The 23849-nt window shown below is 38.7% G+C and overlaps 2 protein-coding genes across 2 annotated transcripts; both read left to right on the top strand.

The window, feature by feature from the left end:
- Nucleotides 1-1956: 1956 nt before the first annotated feature.
- LOC107624472 (pentatricopeptide repeat-containing protein At2g21090-like) lies at nucleotides 1957-4990 on the top strand. The gene has a single exon (XM_016326962.3). It carries the CDS (start codon nucleotides 3085-3087, stop codon nucleotides 4843-4845), a length of 1761 nt encoding a protein of 586 aa, XP_016182448.1. The 5' UTR covers nucleotides 1957-3084; the 3' UTR covers nucleotides 4846-4990.
- Nucleotides 4991-6201: 1211 nt separating this feature from the next.
- On the top strand, nucleotides 6202-7453 carry LOC107624473 (uncharacterized). Its single transcript, XM_016326963.3, has 2 exons — nucleotides 6202-6847; nucleotides 7178-7453. The coding sequence occupies exons 1-2, from the start codon at nucleotides 6246-6248 to the stop codon at nucleotides 7263-7265; spliced, it is 690 nt and encodes a 229-aa protein (XP_016182449.2). The 5' UTR covers nucleotides 6202-6245; the 3' UTR covers nucleotides 7266-7453.
- Nucleotides 7454-23849: the final 16396 nt, after the last annotated feature.

Below are 23849 nucleotides of genomic sequence, written 5' to 3' on the forward strand. Positions count from 1 at the left end.
TTAAATTCAAACAACAAAGTAGCATTACTGCTATCACATAGTTACAATTATATATTTGAAATCAGCTAATTTAAAATAAAAGACAAACATCCAAAATAAATAAAACTATAACAGCTGATTCTAACACACTCTCATCCATACATAAACGATTTTTATCATAATAATACACACATAAAATAGGTTATTTGAACTGTCCTTTAGTAAGGCATTGACGCCTAAATGTAATCCACTGTTGAAACAATAAAAACAAAACATAACACAGAATCATTAAAAGACACAGACACATCCGCTGTAGTGTGCACTTCTAAAGTCAGACCAACTAAATTATTTTGATTTTTAGTTTCTATATAATGAACTTGATCATAAAAATTCACTTGAAAGTACGAAGTCATTTCTACACGACCATGAAAAAAGGTTTCTTAATCTAACTAATGATAAACAGTATAAAGGTAGTAAAATAGAATGGAAGGGATCCCCATTGAATAGATGGAGAAAGTAAATTGTGTGAACCAATAAAACATATTGCAAGCATCTAAAAATTAAACAATTTCTCTTCTTACTCCTCAATTTAAGTCTATGCAAAGTTAGCTCTCACTTCTTTCTTCAAGTGCATTAACAAATATCAGTTCATATTTATATATAATCAAAAGGTAGAGCGTGTTTAGATTTAGGGACAATGCTTTTTTCTTTTTTTTTTTACACCTACAACCAAAGAGAACATGAAATGCTATTTTGGAGCTGACCGCATTTCTATCGATCTATTTTTCCTTGTTTGTGTATTCAACCAACCATTTTTTTTTAACACATCTCAGATATATAACTCTATGAACAATAAACCAGCAAGAAGAAAACAAAACAATGTTCAATCATGATCATATATTGTAGAAACGTATAATTAGAGACAATCACCTAAAATTCAAATAACCCCTTATTCAATCTAGCCACACAAATTGATTCCTAAAAACCATTAGCTGCTGAATATACTTCCTAATTTATTGTCATCATTTCAAAAGCTTTAACCTCCTCATTTAAGTATCATATATCTTTTAAAAATTTCTTGAAATAACTAATTACTTTCACAAGCATCACATTCTACAGAAATTATTAGAATTCAGCAACAATAGAAAAATCAACATAATCACAATAATTCCCCAAATCTCCCCCCCCCCTTCAAAAACAATTTTCACATAAATTAGATTGTCATTTAACACCAACTTGTAATTAACAAATCTCCACAAATTTAGCATTTCGTCTATATCACACACTGTCATTCATTAATGCTGTCACAAATCGAAAATTATATCACTTTTCTCTATTTGTTATATAAATTCAAAAGCTATATACCCCTTCTTCACGTATACTTCTTTTGTGGCCTGAGTGTATATATATATAGACACGCACATAGAACAAAGAATTTACAGTTAGGTTAATAATAAAATCTATTAGATATGGTGTTGGTGGTGGTGATAATAGAATGAACAACAATGACAATAGAACCAAGAATAATTAGGAGGAAAAAAAATACAATCAACAGATTAATTATTAACTCAAACTCAGATCTAATAAAATACAACAGAATGCAAATATGACAAAACATAAGCAGGGGTGACAACACTATCTGAATTCGCAGGTAATTACTCCACCTCTATCCGTTGGCGGGTTTTTAGCATGGCAGAGTCTTGGGTGGGCGGGTCGGATTTAAGTTATACCCGCCCCCATATATATAATTAATAAAATAATTAATAATATTGTATCATATTTAAGTTTTTAATTTAATTTATATTATATATGTAACGATAGTTATATAAATTTTGAAATTTAACTTTATTTGTTAAATTTTAATAATTATAGAAGTGGATAAGAACAAAACTAGTTTTATACATATTATTGTAAAGTAAGACAGAATCGGTTGGTTAGGACAAAAACCCGTCCCATTACCAATTTACCACCCCTCAACATAAACCATAAAATAAAAACAAAACCAGCAGCACCTTCTCCTCTTGATGACATATTTTCCTCGTCAGAAACACCAATTAAGCAACGTTAAACCTCATGCTAAACTTTTTTCTTTCAATAATACATATATATGGCTACTTGAAGAGGAATATATTACAAATCCTAACAAGCTAAGTTACATTATGCTAAGAAAATGAAAATTAAAAATCTCACTCAATTCTAAACACTGTACACATATGTCGCAATTGTAGATCAACCACTGAATTTGTTTGAATACTAAGTAAATTAACTCTTCCGGTAAATATATATTGATCATAAATACAATAAAGTAGATTAAGTATACTACGGGACACTAGTTGATGAAATGAGAAATCTGGGTTTGTATTGGCACTGTTATTTCACCTTCTTTTTTCATTTAGTTTTTGCAGCAACACATATCAACCTCTTTCTTTCTTTCTTAAAATGCTAAGTTTCCAGTTACTTCGTTTCTTCAATAAAAACTGTCTGATTACCAGTCATTTCAAGGAAAAAACTTGTTAAAATAGAGCAGCTTAATTTAACAAATTCAAAAATCTACTGAATATAAAATAATGAGAACAAAGTTACTCCTCAAATCTTCTTTTTTTATTGCACACGCTTCTTTTTAACATGAAACTCAATCAGCATAAATTTTGTTTTGTTTTTTTTTTTTTCTTTTTTTATTCCTAATTCTTTACATGCTTTTTTCTTTCCATCATTTTTTGACAACCTAAGTTCTTAATTGAAAACCCAAAATTTTGAGCTCATGCAATTGACAAATTCAAGAACCCATTCATCAAATCAACTTCCAAAAACAAGTGGCACCTTTGAAAAGTAAAAGTCTATTTTTTTCCTTTTCACAACAAAGCATCAAGATAGAAACGAAGCACAATGCGGGGTACAACATGAGAAGTGAATTGTAGGAGCAAAACTTACTTTCTGGGAAAAGCAGTCGAATAGTCGAACAGAGCACAGCAGAGAGAGATTTAGGTCTTCAATGGAGGCTCGGAGAGGCCACTGGCTAGGTTTCGAACCACTGAAACTGGGTTAGGGCTCGATAACCTGTTGCAATTGCACCCTCTTTTTTCTTCATTCAAATAAAGTTTCACCATGCTTCCCACTGATGTAACTGCTTCCTCCCCCGAAAAGAAGTACTCGTCCCTGATTTCCAAGTGCATCACAACGAAAAGTTTCAAGTTTGGCAAGGCCCTGCACTGTCACCTCATAAAAACCGCGCTTTTTTTCGACCCTTTTCTCACCAACGGTCTCATCGATGTGTATTCCAAGTGCTGCTGTGTAGAGAGTGCCGAGAAGGCCTTCGATGATCTTCCCAATAAGACCACACGCTCGTGGAACACGCTCATCTCTCTGTACTCCAAAATGTGTCTTTTCGATAAAGCGTATAACCTGTTCGATAAAATGCCTCACCGAAACCTCGTCAGCTATAACTCGCTTATATCTGGTTCTACACGCCACGGGTTTCATAGAGAATCGATTAGTCTTTTCCGGATGATGCAAATGGATAGTGATTGTCTGATGTTGGACGAGTTCACGCTTATTAGCGTAGTTGGGAGCTGTGCTAGTTTAGGTAACGTTAAATGGCTCCACCAAGTTCATGGGGTGGCAGTTATAGTTGGCATAGAGGGTAACATGATCCTTAGCAACGCTCTAATCGATGCCTATGGAAAATGCGGCAAGCCGAATTCATCGTATTCCGTGTTCTGTTGGATGCAAGAGAACGATGTTGTGTCTTGGACATCTATGGTTGTGGCTTATGCTCGGGCATCTAAATTGGACGAGGCTTGCAGGGTGTTCCACAACATGCCGTTTAGGAATACTATTTCTTGGACTGCTTTGATCACTGGTTTTGCTAGGAACCGACGTTGCAGCGAAGCTTTGAATCTTTTTAAACAAATGCTGGAAGAGGGTGTGAATCCAAATGCTCAAACATTTGTAAGTGTTTTAGGTGCTTGTGCAGATGAGGCTCTTATAGGAAGAGGTAAAGAAGTCCATGGTAAGATTATAAGATATAGCAATAGTGAGAAAAACTTGTTTAATGTGTACCTATATAATGCTTTGATTGATATGTATGGGAAGTGTGGAGATATGAAATCAGCTGAAATTCTGTTTGAGATGGCTCCTATGAGGGATTTGGTATCTTGGAATACATTGATAACTGGATTTGCACAGAATGGTTATGGGCATGAATCAATGGTTGTCTTTAGAAGGATGATGATAGAAACCAACATGAAGCCTAATTATGTGACTTTTCTTGGAGTGATATCTGGCTGTAGCCATGCAGGTCTAGTCCATCAGGGTTTAGAGTTGCTGGATTTGATGGAACAGCGATATAGCATTAAACCTAGTCCTGAACATTATGCTCTGCTAATTGATTTGCTTGGGAGAAAAAACAGACTCAAGGAAGCTGTGGATTTAATCGAGAAAACGCCTAGCAGAATTAGGAACCACATTGCAGTGTGGGGGGCAGTGTTGGGTGCTTGTCGAGTTCACGGCAACTTGGATCTTGCTAGAAGGGCTGCAGAAGCTTTGTTTGAGTTGGAACCTGAGAACACAGCAAGATATGTCATGTTATCAAACATTTATGCCGCGTCTGGCAAATTCGACGATGCTGATAAAATTAGGAGGATAATGAAGGAGAAAGGTTTAAAGAAAGAAGCAGCTCATAGTTGGATTGAGTTAAGGGATGCAAGACACGAGTTTGTGGCTAAGGACAAATTCCATCCACAGATTGGTGAGATATGTGAAGTAAACAATAAGCTAGTTTATCATCTGAAGGATGCAGGATATCAGCCTTTTAGTGATTACCCTCTTCTTCCTTATGAAGATGATGATTTCTACTTTAGTATTTAGTGTTACTTCTTTTTAAAATTTATCTAACGGCTATGACTAGAAATTCTTTAATCAATTATTGTCACTGATCATTGCAAGCATAGTTTGTATATATATTTTACATCCTCTTCTTATGATATAAAAGAGAAATTTTTTTATTCTTTCACATTTTATCTATCATTCTTTTTAGTACAAAAACTAGAAAACTTTAAAAGAAAGTGTATATAATAACATTACTTAATAATAAAGTATGAGTTTTATTAGCGAGTGTTCTAAAACACTTGTTCCAAAGTATTCATTTTTCATGTTTTGAACACATTTGATCTGAAACATGACGAGCGTCCTTGGAAGAGTTAGCAAAACCGATGAACTAACAAGACCAACTTGACTAAGTTTTCACAATTGCCAGCAACTGTGTAAAATGTTATCACCAAATAAAACTGGAAATTTGTGTCCTGAGTTGACTCTTGGAATTTGGAAAAGATAGAACCGACCGTTTTGAATTTCAATTCAAACGAACAAATTTATTCTATTGTAATGATGTTGTGAAACAGTCAGACTCCACCTACTTTGAAGCCTTCGAATTTGATTCACTTAGTAAATAGTAACTTCCTGCGTTTGGATGCACCGTGCACGCCCAATTATTTTGTGGTAAAGATTCATGTGTATTTAGTTGTGTTTATATGAAATTGATAATTAAGAATTTTTAGATAATAATTTAGTTAAATATATTAAATTATCAAACGGTTCTCAACTAATAATTTTTCATGAAAATAATTATACGTGAATTTTTATTTTATTTTATTTAAATATTCACAAAGAAAAATATTAAAGACTAATATTTTTTATTAATATTAATCAAAACTTTTACCTAACACTTTGTATATTATTAGAAGTGAGATGTAAGAGTTTAAAATTTAAAATTTAGTAGTTAAAATTTAGAGTGTTTGACCAAAAATAATAAATATTGTTAAACGTGTAATATTTTTCGCCAACAAAATAGTTGAGGCAAAATAAGCATTTTATGTAAAATACTGGATACATTTGTAAATATACAAAGAGATATATTATGGTCGTACTAAAACACCTAAGCTTTCTTTTTCTCTGTGGACCAAATACTGTGATCTTGTGAAGCATTCTAGAATCCTACTAAAACATAAGTCACCGGAGTGTTTTTTCCTGAAAGAAAAAGATGCGAAGTGGAAAGATGTGGAGAAAAAATGAATATCTTGACTATTTACTTTGACTCCCATCCAAGACGGCAAAGACTTAACGTGATACACAAAGTCCATGTAGCAAAAGACATTGACTTTCTTTTTTCTAAGGTAACATAACATGATGGACCCTCTTCCCCTTCTTTAACAACTTACAAAATCACCAACACCCTTAGCTTCTCCTTTCATTCAGTCACCTTACAAACCATGAAGCCTCGTCACAGAGAAGAATATGCAGAAGACAACGAAGACGAAGGCGACACAGAATTCAGTTTCTGGAACCCATCAAACACCATGTCCTCTTACATGAGCGATAGCAAAAACATGATGAAAGTTGTTGAGTGCTCTCCATTTCTTCCTCGCAGCCGGCGTTGTAGCCGCATCATGGACCCTTCAAAGATCAAAGCTATTGAAGAAGGAAGGAAGGAGCTTATGGAGATGGTTCAAGGCATGCCGGATTCTAGCTTCGAACTCTCGTTCCAGGACATGGTTGTGCATGATAAGCAGGTGTTGCAATCAGAGCCGTATCAAGATGAAGAGAATAAACACAAGCAAGTTCGCAGTAGTAGTAGCAGCAGCAGCAATAGCAGTGGTAAAGCCCAAGCAAAGAAGCCGAAAAAAGCGAAAAAAAGCGAAAGCATTAATAGGCCAAAGCAGATGATGAGGGTTGAGAGCATGGACAGTGCTTCCTTCCTCCTTAAGCTCTTCATTCCAATTTCTCTTAAGAAGCCCAAAGTTCAGAATGGCTCCAAGAATTGGAGTGTTAAAAGTAGTAGTAGCAGCAGTGGTGGATCCGGAGACAAAAGCAGGTAACTGTTCCTATCATAGAATTTTGAATTTTGAATTGTAGTCCAAGGAACAATAAAAGAATCCCTAGGAAGTTGGTTTGCTATATATTTATTAACAAGAAAGGTGAGAAGATCGTCCAAATTTATTATTTTTGATTGTTAGTTAATCATTAATATTTAAAAATATAGAATAAAATATATTATTGAATTATTAAACTAAAAAAATTGAATTAATGACTAAATAATGACAAAAAATAATAAATTCTAATAATTCACTAACATTCCTCTCCTTTAATAGGATGAAATTGGTGGGCTAATACTAATAGATTCTTGTGTTTTGTGGTCAAGCAGGTATTTTGATCGCAACTTATCATTCTCACAAGGTTGCTTGCCATTCAGTCATTATATTAAAGGCATAAAAAAGAAAGTGGGAGGATGAATCACAAAGACACAAACCATAGAACATTTGAAAGGAGGAAGATTCAGGGGATGGAGAATTACATAGGGAGACACCAGAAGTTATTTATACACAAGTTTTTTTTTTTGTTATATTTTTTCGATGAATCTAAAAAGTAAAAGAGATCATTTTTTTTATTGAAGATAAGAAGATTCGGTAAAAAATTTGATGGTCCCATAACAAAATATATTTTTAAGTATTTTAATAACTATTAAATAGTCTTTATCTAATTTTAATTATAAATTAATCTTTTATATATTATTTAATCATAAAATTTATATTTTATTTTATAAATTATTATTTTATCATTCATCTATTATGTTTATTAATAATGAAAAACAATAACAAATTAGATCTTCCATTAATCGTAATAATTTTTTGGTAATTCTAATCGATTAAAATTTTATCTTTGATTCGTTACATCCGTATTGGATTGAGAAAATCGTGTTTCTTAGAAAATCAATCGATTGAATTAACAGAACAATTAATTGAATTTCATGTTTCCCAAACTTCAATAGATTAAAATTTAGGTTTCCACGCAACAATCGATTAAATAATAATGTTGGACGATAATTTTGTATATATATATATACAAAATTATGAACGTCTTAGTTAATTATCCTTAACCTGTCTTTGCCCTTCTGATTAACACATTAATTCTCTTTGTTTTTTTGCACACTTTGCATTTCTAAAATAATTTTACTATTTTACATGAGCCTCTTATGTGAAACCAAATGTTGAACTCACAATCTCTTAAATAAGTATAAAAAAATTATGTCATATGAGTTATAATTTATTGACAAATAGAAAGAAATTATTATTTTAAAAGTAAGTATTGATTTAATGAATTTTGAAATTTAGTTGTAAATAGTATTTACTGATCAAGAAAGCAAATAGATAAGGCATTTATTATAAGATCTTGCATGGTTTACGGAAATATTTTTTACTCAAAAATACTCGATAACTAAAATAAATTAGTAAAAAATAGTCCGTACTTATTTTATTTAATATTTATTAATTATTATAATAATTAATAAATATTAACTAAAGACAAATTCTAATTTTTTTAATTTTTTTAGCATCACTATTTTTACTTTACTTTTACAATAATATTGTCATGATTTTACTTATTCACTCCTGCATCTTTCATAAATTCTTTAGCCACGGGATAATAACTAATAAGTAATATCTTTAGAATTATTTGACTAAAGTCTATGAAATATAGACATTTTGTTGAATTGTCGTGTTTGTATGTCAGATACGACACTCACTTAAAAAAATAAAAAAAATTTCAGATACGTTTGGACATATCTAAATACCGTCACGTGTCAATGTATTCTTTCTTATTCTTAAAATATTATTCTTGAAATAAATTTAGAAATAATATATATTATCAATTATTAAATCAAAAAATATTTTAAATATTTTATATAATTAAAATAAGACATTAAAAATAATTAAAAATTTAATTTTTGTTTTAATATTAATAAAATATCAAAATATTATTACGATTTATTTAAAAAAATTTATATTTTATATATATATATATATATATATATATATATATATATCCAGTATCTTATAAGATTTTTAAATTCATGTGTTGATGTGTCTCGTATTGTGTCGTGTCCGTGTGAACATTATTTCCGTCATTTTTAGGCTTATATCACATTTATGGAGATTGTCTCGAAAAATGGAAGTGAAAAACTTCAACTAATTATTGTGATTAGCTCATTTATATTCAAACTCGTATCCCACACACTGAACTAATCCGAGCCCCAAAAAGCGCCCAGCCTAACCCTCCCGAATTCAAACTACCTCTCCCTCTCAACATGACTCTCTCACATAACATGCTTGTTAAAGTTGCAACTGTGAGGAGTGTTGAAGTTAGTCGATTAGTCCCACATTAAAGAAAGTAAGGAAGAGTGAGGAGGATATAAGATGAGAAACCCATTAACTTACTACTTTAAGGTTTTGAGTTGGATGTGGTGTCTTCTCATCTTATGTTATCTCACTTGATTCCTCTCCGAAATCTCCCCAGTGGTCGTGAGCTCCCCACGGTTGGCCCAACAAATGGTATCAGAGCCTCCACCTAGTCGAGAAGGGGGAGATTTGTTTGGTATTTTTCTGGGCTTGTGATTCTGTGAACAATGGAAGCTAATACTAATACTAGTAGGATGATCACTCTTAATGGACCTAATTATGATTTGTGGAAGTCAAAGATGGAAATTTTGCTTTATGTCAAGAATTTTCATCAACTAGTTTTTGGTACAAAAAAGCCTAATGATAAATCTTATGATTATTGGACTTTGTTGCATAGACAAGTCTGTGGATATATTAGGCAGTGGGTTGACGATAATGTGTTGAACCATATTATTGGAGAGACACATGCTCGAACCCTTTGGATTAAGCTTGAACAGTTGTATGCTCGAAAAACTGGGAATAACAAGATATTTTTGATCAAGCAGTTGTTAGCTTTGAAGTATACAGATGGGACATCAATGACAGATCACTTGAATAACTTTCAAGAAATTATGAATCAGTTATCTTCCATGGGTATCAAGTTTGATGAAGAGGTTCAAGGATTGTTACTTCTTGGCTCCTTACCAGACTCATGGAAAATTCTTAGAATGTCATTGTCCAATTCTGCTCCTGATGGTGCAATCTCTATGGATCTTGCCAAGAACAGTATTTTGAATGAAGAGATGAAAAGAAAGTCACAAGGTACATCGACTACACATTCAGATGTTCTTGTTTCTGAGTCCAGGGGGAGAAACAAAAGTCGAGGTCCTAAAAGTAGAGATCAAAGCAGAAGCAAGTCTCGAGGAAAGTATAAGAATATTGAGTGTCATCATTGTGGTCAAAAGGGACATGTGAAGAAATTTTATTGGCAGCTAAAGAAGGAGAAAGCCAAGGCAAGTAAAGAAAAGAGCACAAATAAAGATGATGGTAACAAGGAAGACAAGGTTAATGTAACTCATGATGATTTTCTTCTTGTTGAGGAGTTTGAATATGTTAACTTTGTTAATAATAGCATTAGTTGGGTGATTGATAGTGGTGCTTCTATTCATGTTACAGCTAGGAGAGATTTGTTTACATCCTATACTCCTGGTGATTTTGGTGATGTGAAAATGGCTCATCAAGGTGTTGCAAAATGTGCCGGTGTTGGACAAGTTTGCTTAGAAACCTCCAACGTTACCAAGTTGAATTTGAAGCGTGTGAAGCATGTTCCAGATATTCGGTTGAACTTACTTTCTGTTGGTAAGTTGTGTGATGAAGACTTGGATAGCTCATTCTCTCGTGATAGTTGGAAGCTCACCAAGGGTTCCATGGTTGTTGCTAGAGGTCTATTTGATGCTTATTGTAAAGAGCATGGTATAAGACATCATAAGACTCCTCCAAAGACTCCTCAGTTGAATGGCTTGGCTGAAAGGATGAACAGAACATTGGTTGAAAGAGTTAGGTGCTTATTGTCACAATCTGGATTGGCAAAATCCTTTTGGGGTGAAGCTTTGAGCACTGTTGTTCATGTCTTGAACCGGACACCATGTGTTCCCTTGCAATTTGAAGTGCCAGAGAAGGTATGGTCAGGTAAAGATGTTTCTTATGATCATTTAAGAGTCTTTGAATGTAAAGCTTTTGTTCATATTCCTAAAGATGAGAGATCTAAGCTTGATGTAAAGACTAGGCAGTGTATTTTTATTGGCTATGGCATGGATGAGTTTGGGTACATGTTTTATGATCCTGTTAGCAAGAAGGTGATTCGGAATAGAGATGTTGTCTTTGTTGAAGACCAAACACTGAAGGATATTGATAATGCAGAGAAGCCAATGGTTCAGCCTAGTGATAATTTTTTTGACTTGGATATTACTCCCTCTACGTCTATGGTAGAGGATGGTAGAGTTGAAGCTCAAAATAATGAGCATGATACAAGTGCAGGTGAAGATGGAACAATTGATCCAATGCTTGATGAAGTTGGTGATGATGATCAAGATGAACAACCAACTTTGGAAATTCCTGCAAATGCACTCAGAAGGTCTACAAGAGAGAGGAAGCCTTCGTCAAAGAATTCTCCACATGAGTTTGTTCTGTTGACTGATGGGGGAGAACCTGAATGCTTTAGAGAGGTTGTTGAAGATGAAAGCAAAGCTCAATGGCTTAAAACTATGCAAGAAAAAATGAAGTCCTTGCTTGAGAATGATACCTATGAGTTAGTGAAGCTATCGAAGGGTATACGAGTTTTGAAGAACAAATGGGTATTTAGAGTCAAGAATGAAGAACACAATTCTAAGCCTCGGTATAAGGCTAGATTGGTTGTTAGAGGTTTTAGCCAAAGAAAAGGTGTTGATTATGAGGAGATCTTTTCTTGTGAGGATGTCATCCATTCGTGCTATGCTTGGATTAGCAGCGTCTCTTGATTTGGAGATTGAGCAAATGGATGTGAAGACAGCTTTTCTTCATGGTGATTTAGATAAAGAGATCTACATGGAGCAATCGGAGGACTTTGTTGTTAAAGAAAAGGAAGATTTTGTGTGCAAGCTTAAGAAGACTCTTTATGGGTTGAAGCAAGCTTCAAGACAGTGGTACAAGAAGTTTGAATCTGTTATGGGGGAGCATGGTTACCGTAAGACAACTTCAAATCATTGTGTATTTGTGCAAAATTTTTCTAATGATTATTTTATCATTCTTTTGCTTTATGTGGATGATATTTTGATTGTGGGCAAGAATGCTTTGAGGATTAATGAGTTGAAGAAACAGTTGAGCAAGTTCTTTGCTATGAAGGACTTAGGTCCTGCCAAACAGATTTTGGGCATGACTATTACTCGTTATAGAGATTCCAAGAAGCTTTATTTGTCACAGGAGAAGTACATAAAGAAGGTGCTTCAAAGATTTGGTATGAATGATGCCAAATGTGTTACTAGTTCTTTTGCTCCTCATTTTAAGTTGAGCACCAAGCAGTGTTCAACCACTGATGAGGAGAAACAAGCAATGGATGAAATTCCTTATGCCTCTGCTATTGGAAGCTTGATGTATGCTATGGTGTGTACTAGACCAGACATTGCTCATGCGGTTAGTACTGTGAGTCGTTTTCTCTCTAATCCAGGTGAAGAACATTTGAATGTTGTTAAATGGATTATGAGATATCTCAAAGGTACAACTAACTTGAGTTTGATTTTTGGTGGTGAGAAACCTTTGCTAGTTGGCTTTACTGATGCAGACATGGTAGGAGATATTGATTCTCGAAAGTCTACTTCAGGTTATTTGGTCAAGTTTGCAGGGGGAGCTATTTCATGACAGTCAAGGCTACAGAAGTATGTTGCACTTTCTACCACAGAGGCAGAGTTTATTGCAGCAACTGAAGCATGTAAAGAGTTGTTGTGGATGAAGAAGTTTCTTGCAGCACTTGGTTTCAAGCAAGACCGTTATGTGCTGTTGTGTGATAGCCAAAGTGCTATTCATCTTGCCAAGAATTCTACTTTTCATACAAGATCTAAACATATTGATATTAGGTATCACTGGATACGGGATATGTTAGATTCCAAGTTGTTGGAACTTGAAAAAGTTTACACTGATGACAATGGTGCTGATATGATGACAAAAGCATTGTCAAGAGAAAAGTTTGAAACATGTTGTTTGATCGCCGGAATGGCGAGAGCCTCCACCTAGTCGAGAAGGGGAAGATTTGTTGGGTTTTTTTCTCTCTTTTGTGAGCCCCAAGCCCAACATTTTGAAGGTGTTTCTTTACACCCATTATACCACAACCCTAATCAGATTTTTGGGGTTAATTTGAGAGAAAGAGAGTAGCCACCAAAAGAGAGAGAAGAGGGAAAAATAGAATTCCCGTTTTTTTGTAAAGCAGCAAATTTCAAATGAGAGTTTCTCATTCGTTCACCGTTGGATCGACTTAAAATTTGAACTACATCTTCGTATCATCTTTTTCTTTATTTTGGTTGGTGAAGATGTTGATTAGAGGTTTGTAGTATGAGAAATTGGCTTCTCAAGAGAGAAATTAGGTTTCCCATTTTTACACAGAGCAGCAATCTTTGAATGAAAGTTACTCATTCTTTCACCGTTGGATCAAAGTGAAATTTAAACTATAGATTCTTCACATCTAGTTCTTCATTTTGGATGGTGGAGATTTTAATTGGAGTCTGCAGAGGGAGAATTGGCTTCGACAACTGCTCTATTTTTTGGGTATATTTAATCTTCTTGCTTCTCATTTGTAAGCTTTGGTAATTTGATATTTTGGCTGGTTATATGCATATTTTTGTACTTTGTTTGAGACTCTCTTGTACCTCATTTCATTATAGTGGAGCTATTTCATTGGTCTGGACGATCCGTAGTTTTTACCTCTCACATTGAGGGGGTTTTCCATATTAAAATCTCGGTGTGTTCTTGTTATTGCTTTACTTGCTATATTTGCTTGTTATAGTTGCTGCCATATTGTGTTGTGAGTGCTTTCATATTGCTTTTGTGTTGGATATTTGTGTCGTTTCTGCTGCTAGGCTCTTTCAATACTGAACACCAAAGCAAACATCAAAGATGGTTGGAATAGGCGGATGCTATTGCAACTCGGCTGTTGACTACGACCATGCTTGCGGCGTTGCTCCGGTTCAATGGACGGAGGAACATCACTATCTAATTGCTTCTGTGAAGCACGACCCTGTCACTCCTAATCATGCTTGTTGCAGCTCTGATGTTGATGGCAACCGGACTTGCGACACTGCTTCGGTGAAGGTGGAATCATATGAAGCTCTGTAGAATTGTGAATTGAAAGGGAGTACTGCTTATTGCTGATGTACGCCTTCAGCGCTTCTTGTTGGCAGTGGCTCTCCCTCTTCCAGAATAACTCCGTTGTACTTTCTTCTTCTATCTTCTCTGTTGTCTGCACAAGATATCCCTTTTCTTTTCTTTTCTTTTTTTCTCCCCTTTGCTGCTCCTTTGATATTGACGCTTGTGATGTGTATCTCTCTGGCTCTCTTTATGGATTCTTCTATTTCCTTCATTTTGTCCTTTGTCTTCAAGCAAGTTGGCCTTAGTGGTTCTGGTGTTTTCCTATCAAGTTGGTGTCTCTGCTAATGGGAGAAGTTCTCCTTAGCTTCTCTGCATTGATGAGTTTCCTGAGCTCCAGCTTGGCTGAAGATTCCCTGTTCTCATTAGATTCGCTATTATGCGAACAAGCATGTTGCCCTCCCTCGATGTCCAGGTGAATCCACTTAGTGGGGAATCTGCAGCTATAACTCTAATGTCTTGCAGTATGTGATCAATTTCCCATAGCTCTCCTCTGGCCTTAACAGCCTCAATTAGTAGTAAACAGTCCGTTTCAATTAGCACTTTTTCCATATCTAGATTCTTTGCCATAATTACCGCTTTTCTCGCTGCATCTGTGTTGATCTTAAGGCATTCTTTGGGCAGTGGCCTCCACTTTACTGGTATGATTCCTCTTTTAACTATTTTTGATTGAGTAAATTATTGTTTTTGTCTCCAACATTTTGGGTAAATCCTATTGGTGTCCCTAACGTTTAAATCATCCTATTTGTATCCCTAACGTTTGTAAAAGTGATTCAATGTTATCCTGCCGTCAATTACACATCATGAGCGCTTTAGTTTGAGTTTTAAAAATCTTTTCTTGAAGTTAGAATACAAATGTATGGGATAGAATCGATGATCTACTCCAAAAAATAGCTCATCAAATTTAAACTAATTCCTACAACATTTATTACATAATTCACTTTTCTAGGGACATAATTGAATCTAAACACAAATAGTGGGTATAATATTAAAATCGAACACATCCAAGTGAGACCTAATTGAGAATGAATATATCCAAGTGAGAATAATTGAAAAATATAATTTGATTTGTTTGTATAATTGATAATAGGATAACATTAAATCACTTTTATAAACGTTAAGGATACAAATAAGACGATTTAAACGTTAGGGACACAAATAGGACTTACCCCAAATGTTGGGGACAAAAACGATACTTTACTTAGTTTTGATTCTATTTGCTCTGTGATTTTCCTCACTTTCTTGTACTCTAGCTTGGATTACAGTGCTTAGAGGATCTGGTTTTAGATTGTGAAATATTGCTGCATTTCTCGCCTTCCATATAGCCCAATCATGTGCCCCATGCTGCTCCATCTGTCTTTCCTCTCTTCTTTATTCCATTGAATTTGTGCCAATTCTCTCTCATCTATTCTCCCATTAATGTAACTGTTCATACCCTGGCCCAACGATAAGGCCCAGGTCCAAACGAAAGGCCCAATCCAAAGGATTAAGCCTCGCTCTACACCGACCTTCACCCCACGAAGTCGGTTCCTACCACGATTTGCTCTAAAGAAGTCGGGACGAAGATTAGCTGGCAGATAAGCACCCATTCAAATGAGTAACTGCCCCTAAAATCTCTCTACCCACTTCCTGGAGCCATATCTCAACCTCCCTAAGATAAAGGGACGGTTATTCCCCATGAATAACGGAACTACACCAACGGTGGTTATGGGTTCACCACTATAAATACACTGACACTTCTCAGGTATCACTAAGCCCAATACTCTCTAGACCTATTTTGCTCCTTTTGCTGACTTTGGCATCGGAGTGTCTTTGCAGGTACCACCCCCCATTCTCTCATACCGAAGTCGGACGGGGGCCTTGGATCATCAATCCGCTTGGATACTCCTTCATTCCTACGGTTGGGCCAGCCAAACTGATCCAACCCAATAATCTCCGGTTAGCCATCGTAACATTGGCGCCATTGCCGGGGACCCGAGAGATCAGCCAGTAATGGCGGATGTATCCCCTGAAGATGGTCATGTGGCGTCGGATTCCGAACAAGAGAATCTGGATACCGGAAACCACGACGCAGACCTGACCCTCCACCAGGAAACCAACGACCAACACAGGGAAGGAACCTCTGGATTTAAAAATCCGAAGACAAATTCCTCGGAGGGGCGTGAGTCAGAAAAGGATGGACCACCCCACGCAACTGAACTAATGGGGCTAGTCCATGTCCACCAAAGTCGCTTGGAACAGCTGGAACAGGAACGGGAGCGACAAAGGGAGATAGAAAAGCACCTAAGAGAGGAGATGGATTGACGAAAAGAGTTAGAGAAAAAACTCTTAAAGTTAGAATCCTCCCTCAGAGGTCGGAACTCCCGTGAAGATCGAGAAGAGTCGCCCCCGGGAGGGGAGGACCCTTTTAGTGAGGACATAATGAGGGCAAAAGTTCCAAAAAACTTTAAAAGCCCCGATATGGACCTCTATGACGGAACCACCGATCCAAAGCATCATCTAAGCAACTTTAAAAGTCGGATGTATCTGGCTGATGCTTCTAATACAACGCGTTGCAAAGCTTTCCCGACCACCTTATCGAAAGCAGCGATAAAGTGGTTCGATAGTCTCCCTCCAAGGTCGGTCACCAGCTTCGAGGACCTCTCGAGGAAGTTTCTGATGAGGTTTTCCATTCAGAAAGATAAAGTAAAGCATGCACCGAGCCTCCTGGGAATAAAGCAGGAGGTCGGAGAACCTCTACGAGATTATATGGAAAGGTTCAACAAAGCATGCTTAGAGATTCAAGACCTGCCCACCGAGGCAGTCATTATGGGGCTAGTAAATGGACTTAGAGAAGGCTCCTTCTCACAGTCCATATCAAAAAGGCACCCCACCTCCCTGAGTGATGTACAAGAAAGAGCTGAAAAGTACATCAACATGGAGGAAAATGCCAGGCTGAGAGAGTCGAGCTGGCGACCTGGGCACCTTCCCTCAATAAAAGAAAGAGAAAGGGAGCCCAAGAAGAAAGAAGACCTCGGTCTTGACAGACCCAGGAAATATCACTCTTATACTCCTCTAAAAGTTTCTATAGTGGACGTATACAGAGAACTTTGCAATACTGAAAGGCTGCCACCTCCCAGGCCCATTAAAAATAAAAAAGGGGGAGTCGCAGCGACTACTGTGAGTACCATAAAATATATGGCCACTCAACAAATGACTGTTACGACCTTAAAAATGTGATAGAAAAGCTGGACAGAGAAGGCCGACTTGACAGATATCTCATAGAAAGGTCGGACAATCATGGAAAAAGGAAGCGAGATGATACGGATAGAAGAGACCCACCACCGCAGACTCCGGAGAGACATATACATATGATCTCGGGCGGATTCGCGGGAGGGGGACTCACCAAGTCCGCTCGCAAAAGACACCTCAAGCGATTCCACCAGGTCAGAAATGAATCGTCCGACCTCCCCACCATCTCATTTACAAAGGAAGATGGGCAAGGAATAATCCCTGGACACGACGATCCAGTGGTAATAACTATGATCCTAGCTAATGCCCATCTCCACAGAACCCTATTGGATCAAGGAAGCTCGGTGGATATCCTTTTCAAGCCCGCGTTTGACAAATTGGGGCTGGATGAAAAGGAGTTGAGAGCCTACCCCGACACCTTGTATGGGCTAGGCGACACACCAATAAAACCACTGGGATTTCTACCCCTCCACACTACCTTTGGAAAGGGGGAAAAGTCCAAAACTCTGAGCATAGACTTTATAGTCATCGACATGGGGTCAGCATACAATGCCCTAATCGGCAGAACTACCCTGAATCGACTCGGAGCGGTGGTGTCTACCCCTCATCTTTGCATGAAATTTTTGACACCTGCGGGAATAGCAACAGTGCGGGGAGACCAGAAGTTGGCAAGAAAGTGCTACAACGAAAGCCTGAACCTGAGGGAAAAAGGCAAAGAGGTTCACACCATAGAGCTCGGTGGTGCAAGGGCCAAAGAAGAGCTACGGCCACAGCCCGGAGGAAAAACTGAAGAAATACAGGTCGGCGAAGAGGAAGAGAAGAACACCAGCATAGGAGCCAACCTAGGGGAAACCCTGAAGCAAAGGGTTGACTAAGCTCCTAAGAAACAATTCCGACCTCTTTGCCTGGAAGGCTTCTGACATGCCCGGGATAGACCCCGAGCTCATGTCCCACAAGCTCTCGGTACATCCGGGATCCCGACCTGTACAACAGAAAAGGCGCAAGCTCGGCCCGGAACGAGCCCTGGTGGTGGAAGAGCAAGTTTAGGCACTCCTAGAAGCCGGCTTCATTAGAGAAGTTAAATATCCAACATGGCTAGCAAATGTAGTGCTAGTCAAGAAACAAAATGGCAAATGGAGGATGTGTGTTGACTACACCGACTTAAATAAGGTATGTCCCAAAGACCCTTATCCTCTCCCGAGTATTGATACCTTAGTAGACTCTAGCTCGGGATATCAATACTTGTCGTTCATGGATGCCTACTCGGGATATAACCAAATCCCAATGTATGAGCCAGACCAGGAGAAAACATCATTCATCACGCCCAGAGCAAATTTTTGCTACGTGGTCATGCCATTTGGATTAAAAAATGCAGGGGCCACATACCAAAGGCTGATGAACAAGGTGTTTGCTTCCCACCTTGGGGGCTTAATGGAAGTCTACGTAGACGACATGATAGTAAAAACCAAGGAACAAGCCGACCTCTTAGCCGACCTCTCGCAAGTATTCGACACCATAAGGTTACACGGGATGAGGCTAAATCCTGCAAAGTGTACCTTCGCGGTGGAGGCCGAAAAATTCCTAGGATTCATGCTAACACAGAGAGGGATTGAAGCGAATCCCGATAAGTGTAAAGCTATCCTGGAAATGAAGAGCCCGACTTGCTTAAGAGAGGTTCAGCAACTGAATGGCCGACTCGCAGCCCTCTCTAGATTTTTGGCAGGATCGGCACTAAAATCCCTTCCACTGTTTTCTTTATTAAGAAAGGGATGCCAGTTCGAATGGACTCCAGAATGCGAAGGAGCGTTCCAGGAGTTCAAAAGATTCTTGAGCCAACCACCAATACTAACCCGACCTCTAGTCGGGGAGGACCTCGTCCTTTATTTGTCCGTAGCAGACAAAGCTGTCGCATCAGCCCTGATAAGGGAGGACGAGGTCGGACAACATCCAGTTTACTTTATTAGCAAAGTTCTACAGGGCCCTGAGCTAAGGTACCACAAACTAGAGAAGTTTGCCTACTCCTTAGTAATAGCCTCACGAAGGCTACGGCCTTACTTTCAAGCACATACAATAAAAGTCCGGACGAACCAACCCATGAAGCAAATCCTCCAAAAGATGGATGTTGCGGGGAGAATGGTTCAATGGGCAATAGAGCTCTCCGAGTTCGACTTGAAATATAAAATTCGGACAGCAATCAAAGCCCAATGCCTCACCGACTTCATAGCAGAATACGCGGGAGATCAAGAGGAAAAGCCAACTACATGGGAACTTTATGTAGATGGATCCTCAAACAAGACAGGAAGCGGTGTAGGTATAATACTGGCCGATGAAAGGGGAACTCAAATAGAGGTATCCCTCAAATTTGCATTCCCAGCTTCAAATAATCAGACAGAATATGAAGCCCTGATTGTAGGACTGAAGCTGGCCGAAGAAGTCGGTGCGACAAAAGTGATGATATACAGTGACTCTCAGGTGGTGACCTCCCAGATAAATGGAGAGTATCAGGCCAAAGACCCAAACATGAAGAGATACTTGGAAAAAACTCTGGAATACCTCGGGCGCTTTACCGAAACCGAAGTTAAGCATATAACTCGGGATCTCAATAGCAGAGCAGACGCCCTCTCCAAGTTAGCAAGTACTAAGCCAGGAGGGAACAATAGAAGCCTGATCCAGAAAACTCTCCAAGAACCCTCTGTAGTAAAAGCAGAGGGCAAACAAGATGTCCTTGAGGTATCCGGGCTAAATCTCGGATGGATGAATCCTCTGGTCGAATACCTAAAATTCGACATCCTCCCCAAAGAGGAAAAAGAGGCCAAGAAAATCCGGAGGGAAGCACAATATTACACTCTGGTGAAAAATATCCTTTATAAAAGAGGAATATCAATGCCATTGTTGAAGTGCGTACCGACCTCAAGGACCACTGAAGTACTAGAGGAGGTCCACAATGGGATCTACGGAAACCATCTCGGAGCTAGGTCGCTAGCCAGAAAAGTAATCCGAGCTGGATTCTACTGGCCGACCTTGCAGAAAGATGCCACAGAATTTGTGAAAAAATGCCAACCTTGCCAAATGCATGCAAATTTCCACGTGGCTCCCCCCGAGGAGCTCATTAGCATAACTTCTCCATGGCCCTTCGCAAAATGGGGAATGGATCTGTTAGGTCTTTTTCCCCAGGCGCCAGGACAAGTCAAATACTTAATTGTGGGAATAAACTACTTCACAAAGTGGATAGAAGCAGAACCATTGGTCACCATCACCGCCCAGAGAAGTCGGAGGTTCCTCTACAAAAATATCATCACAAGGTATGGGATACCTCACTCCATTACCACAGATAATGGAACCCAGTTCACCGATTCCACCTTCAGAAGCCTAGTGGCCAGTATGAAAATCAAACACCAGTTCACCTCGGTGGAACACCAACAAGCAAATGGACAAGCCGAGGCAGCCAACAAAGTCATACTGGCAGGGCTAAAGAAAAGACTACAAGATGCAAAAGGAGTCTGGACAGAGGAGCTCCCCCAAGTGTTGTGGGCTTATCGGACGACACCCCAATCTGCAACTGGAGAAACACCCTTCCGACTTGTCTATGGGGTAGAAGCTATGATACCAGTGGAAATCAGTGAGCAAAGCCCAAGAGTGATTCTCCATGATGAAATCGGAAACATACAGGGGCACAAAGAGGAGCTCGAGTTGCTCCCTGAAGTCCGAGAACAAGCCCAGATAAGAGAAGCAGCGCTGAAGCAAAGGATGGCTACTAGATACAACAAGAAAGTCATTCGAAGAAGTTTCGCACTAAGCAATCTGGTCTTAATCAGAAACGACATAGGAGTCGACAAATCGGGGGAAGGAAAGCTCGCTGCCAATTGGAAAGGACCCTACAAAGTTAACGAGGTCTTAGGAAAAGGTTATTACAAGGTGACCGACTTAAACAGTGCCGAGCTACCAAGGTCGTGGCATGCTTGTAACATGAAAAGGTACTATAGTTAAAAGCGAACTCTACTCCCTGATGTACTCTTTTCCCAACTTCATGATTTTTCCCAAAAATTAAAGGGTTTTTTCTGAAAAAGGGTTTTAACGAGGCATCATAGTGGAGGCTAAGGGGGGAATAGACCATTAAACCCTTAGTAGCCGTAAAAGTACCTCCCCAAATAAATAAATGTCTTTTTTACAATATCTCTTATAAATTCCTTCTCGTTTACTTTTCTACGAAACGCCCCGACTTAAGCTCGACAAAATGTGAAAATCCCATGAACCGACCTAGATGGTCGTCAGAATAAAACGACGAGGCACAAGTCGGTGTAAAGAGGTTATAAAAGTTGATCGTGAGGAACTCGGAAACATTCCGACTCATAAGTCGAAATGAAAAACCGAGTAGAAAAGAAAACGCATCGCAAAAATAACCTAAGTCATAAATACTCAATAAAACAAAGTTGAGTACTAGGAATAACAAAAAAGGGATCGAAAAAACCTAGAAAAAGCTTAAAAGTTGTCCTAAAGTCCTTAAAACGAAAAGGCTCGGGAAAACAGACAAGCCAAAAGAAAGGTTTTTTAGAAAAGATCAAGGGCGCTTTGAAAAAACAAAATCAGAAAAGCATGCACACAAAAAGGTAGCTGAAACCCTTATACCAAAAAGGGTAATTATAAATACTTTTTGTTTACGGCCACAAAAGGCCAAAGTCAACATACCACCACCACAAATATAAAGAGTTAAAAAGAGGGGACCCACAGGCCGGGTCCTCATATAGCCAACAAATAATGAATTTTTAAAGAGCATCACCACCAGGACTGAAGGGAGTAGTCGGATCACCACCAGAGTCGGGAAGAGAAGTCGGAGCGCCATCAGAACCAGGGAGAGAAGTGTCCATAGGAGTCGGAGAAGAGGCGCCGTGAGGTCTTGAGGAACTCGGAACATCCTTTTGGCGATGAGGAGACTCAATGATTCTCTGCCCCCAAGTCTTCAAATCTGACTCGGTGACGACCTCGGGAGCTGGGGGATAAACTATGGCACCATCAATAACGACCTTATCAGGATCCAAAGGAGAGAGATCCAGGTCAGGAGCTAGAACTCCGACCTGCTCCTTAAAAATCCTCCAGGCCTCCTCGGCCCCCTCAGCAATAGAGTCCTCCAACTCGGCATAGGCAGTCCGAGAGTTCAACAAGTCCCTCCTTACAGCCATGAGGTCCTCAAATAAACTCTGATAACTCTCCGGCGCCTTCTTTCTCAAGCCCTCCTCCATGTTACATAGGGCTTGTAACTTGCTCTCCTTCTCTCGGAGGCCATCCCTCTCCTCCTTCAATTTGGAAACCTCCTTCTTCAACTCCTTCTCATGTTCCTGATATATGAGAAGTCTTCCCTCCAACTCTTCAACCTTAGAGGTTGAACCCAGAGAGCTAAGAGGAGTCTTCTCAAAAATATCAAGGAACTTGGCACAAATCCCCGCCGCCCTGATGCTCTCCTCAGCCAGAATAGTGAGGTGGTTCCGAATAGAAACATCATCCATACCTATACGGGTATGGGAATAGATGAACTTTCGGATAAATGCAGGAGCATCCACCTTAGCCTCACCTTCAAAAGAAGATCCAGACTCTAAAGCCTTGCGCTTCTTCTTCTCTGGTTCAGGAGAAGGTCGGGGAGGAGGGGACGGCTGAGAAGAAGCCGAAGCAGAGATAACAATGGGTTGGAAAGGAGTCCCCAAATTTCGGGAAGAAGGGGGAGGAAGAGGAAGAGGAGAGCTAGTTACCTTGGCACCACCGGTTCTGGCACGAGACCTCGCCTTGGCCTCCTGGACTCTCTAGTAAGACTCATTGGAATTCTTCCTCGCCATCTCTGTAAAAGAAAACAATTAGTAAAACAAGTCGGTAAACTTCAAGTCGGTAGAAACAAGTCGAAAACAAAGTAGATAAAAGCTACCTAGTTGTGTCTGGACAAAAGACGACGACCCCTGGAGAAATTTTTTGGTATCCAGATATGGAGCCCTCCCCCATACTTCTCAGAGGAACCCTACAATGGCTGCCTCCACCTCATCCAGATCCTCCAAACTATATTTCTCACAGGGGGAAGCCTCTAACCAGTACAAGGAAAAGCGAGGGGAAGAAGTCTCATCCAAGAAAAAGGGGTGGTGACCCTCTACGCCTTGAACTTTGAAAAAATAATTTTTGAAGTCATGAAAGGATTCATCAAAAAGGGTGAAAACTCTCCGACCTTGTATAGCTCGGAAAGACACCCATTGTTGCTTGTTATTTTGCCCACTGAAGGGCTTGGTCATGTGGAAGAGATAAAAGAAAATTCTCAAAGAAGTCAGAAAGTCTAAAGCATGGCTGATAAACTGGTAGATTTTCAGAAAACCCCAGGAATTGGGGTGAAGCTGGGTAGGTGCAACACGGCAGTGACATAAAACAGCAATTTTGAAATCAGAAAATGGAAGGAAAACACTCAAACGGGTAATCATGCTCTCATACATAAAGAAGAAATGAGGGGCCGTCTCAGTAGCCTTCCCGAAGCAAACCCGGTCTTCCGGACCCGGGGCAAGCAGTTTATACTTT

This window comes from Arachis ipaensis, chromosome B10, assembly GCF_059453495.1.
Source record: "Arachis ipaensis isolate K30076 ecotype BB chromosome B10, ASM5945349v1, whole genome shotgun sequence".
Lineage (NCBI taxonomy): Eukaryota > Viridiplantae > Streptophyta > Magnoliopsida > Fabales > Fabaceae > Arachis > Arachis ipaensis.

Coding starts and splice junctions, on each gene's coding strand:
- LOC107624472 (XM_016326962.3), top strand. CDS start 3,085: ATGCTTCCCACTGATGTAACTGCTTCCTCCCCCGAAAAGAAGTACTCG.
- LOC107624473 (XM_016326963.3), top strand. CDS start 6,246: ATGAAGCCTCGTCACAGAGAAGAATATGCAGAAGACAACGAAGACGAA. Junction 6,848..7,177: donor GGATCCGGAGACAAAAGCAG/GTAACTGTTCCT, acceptor GTGGTCAAGCAG/GTATTTTGATCGCAACTTAT.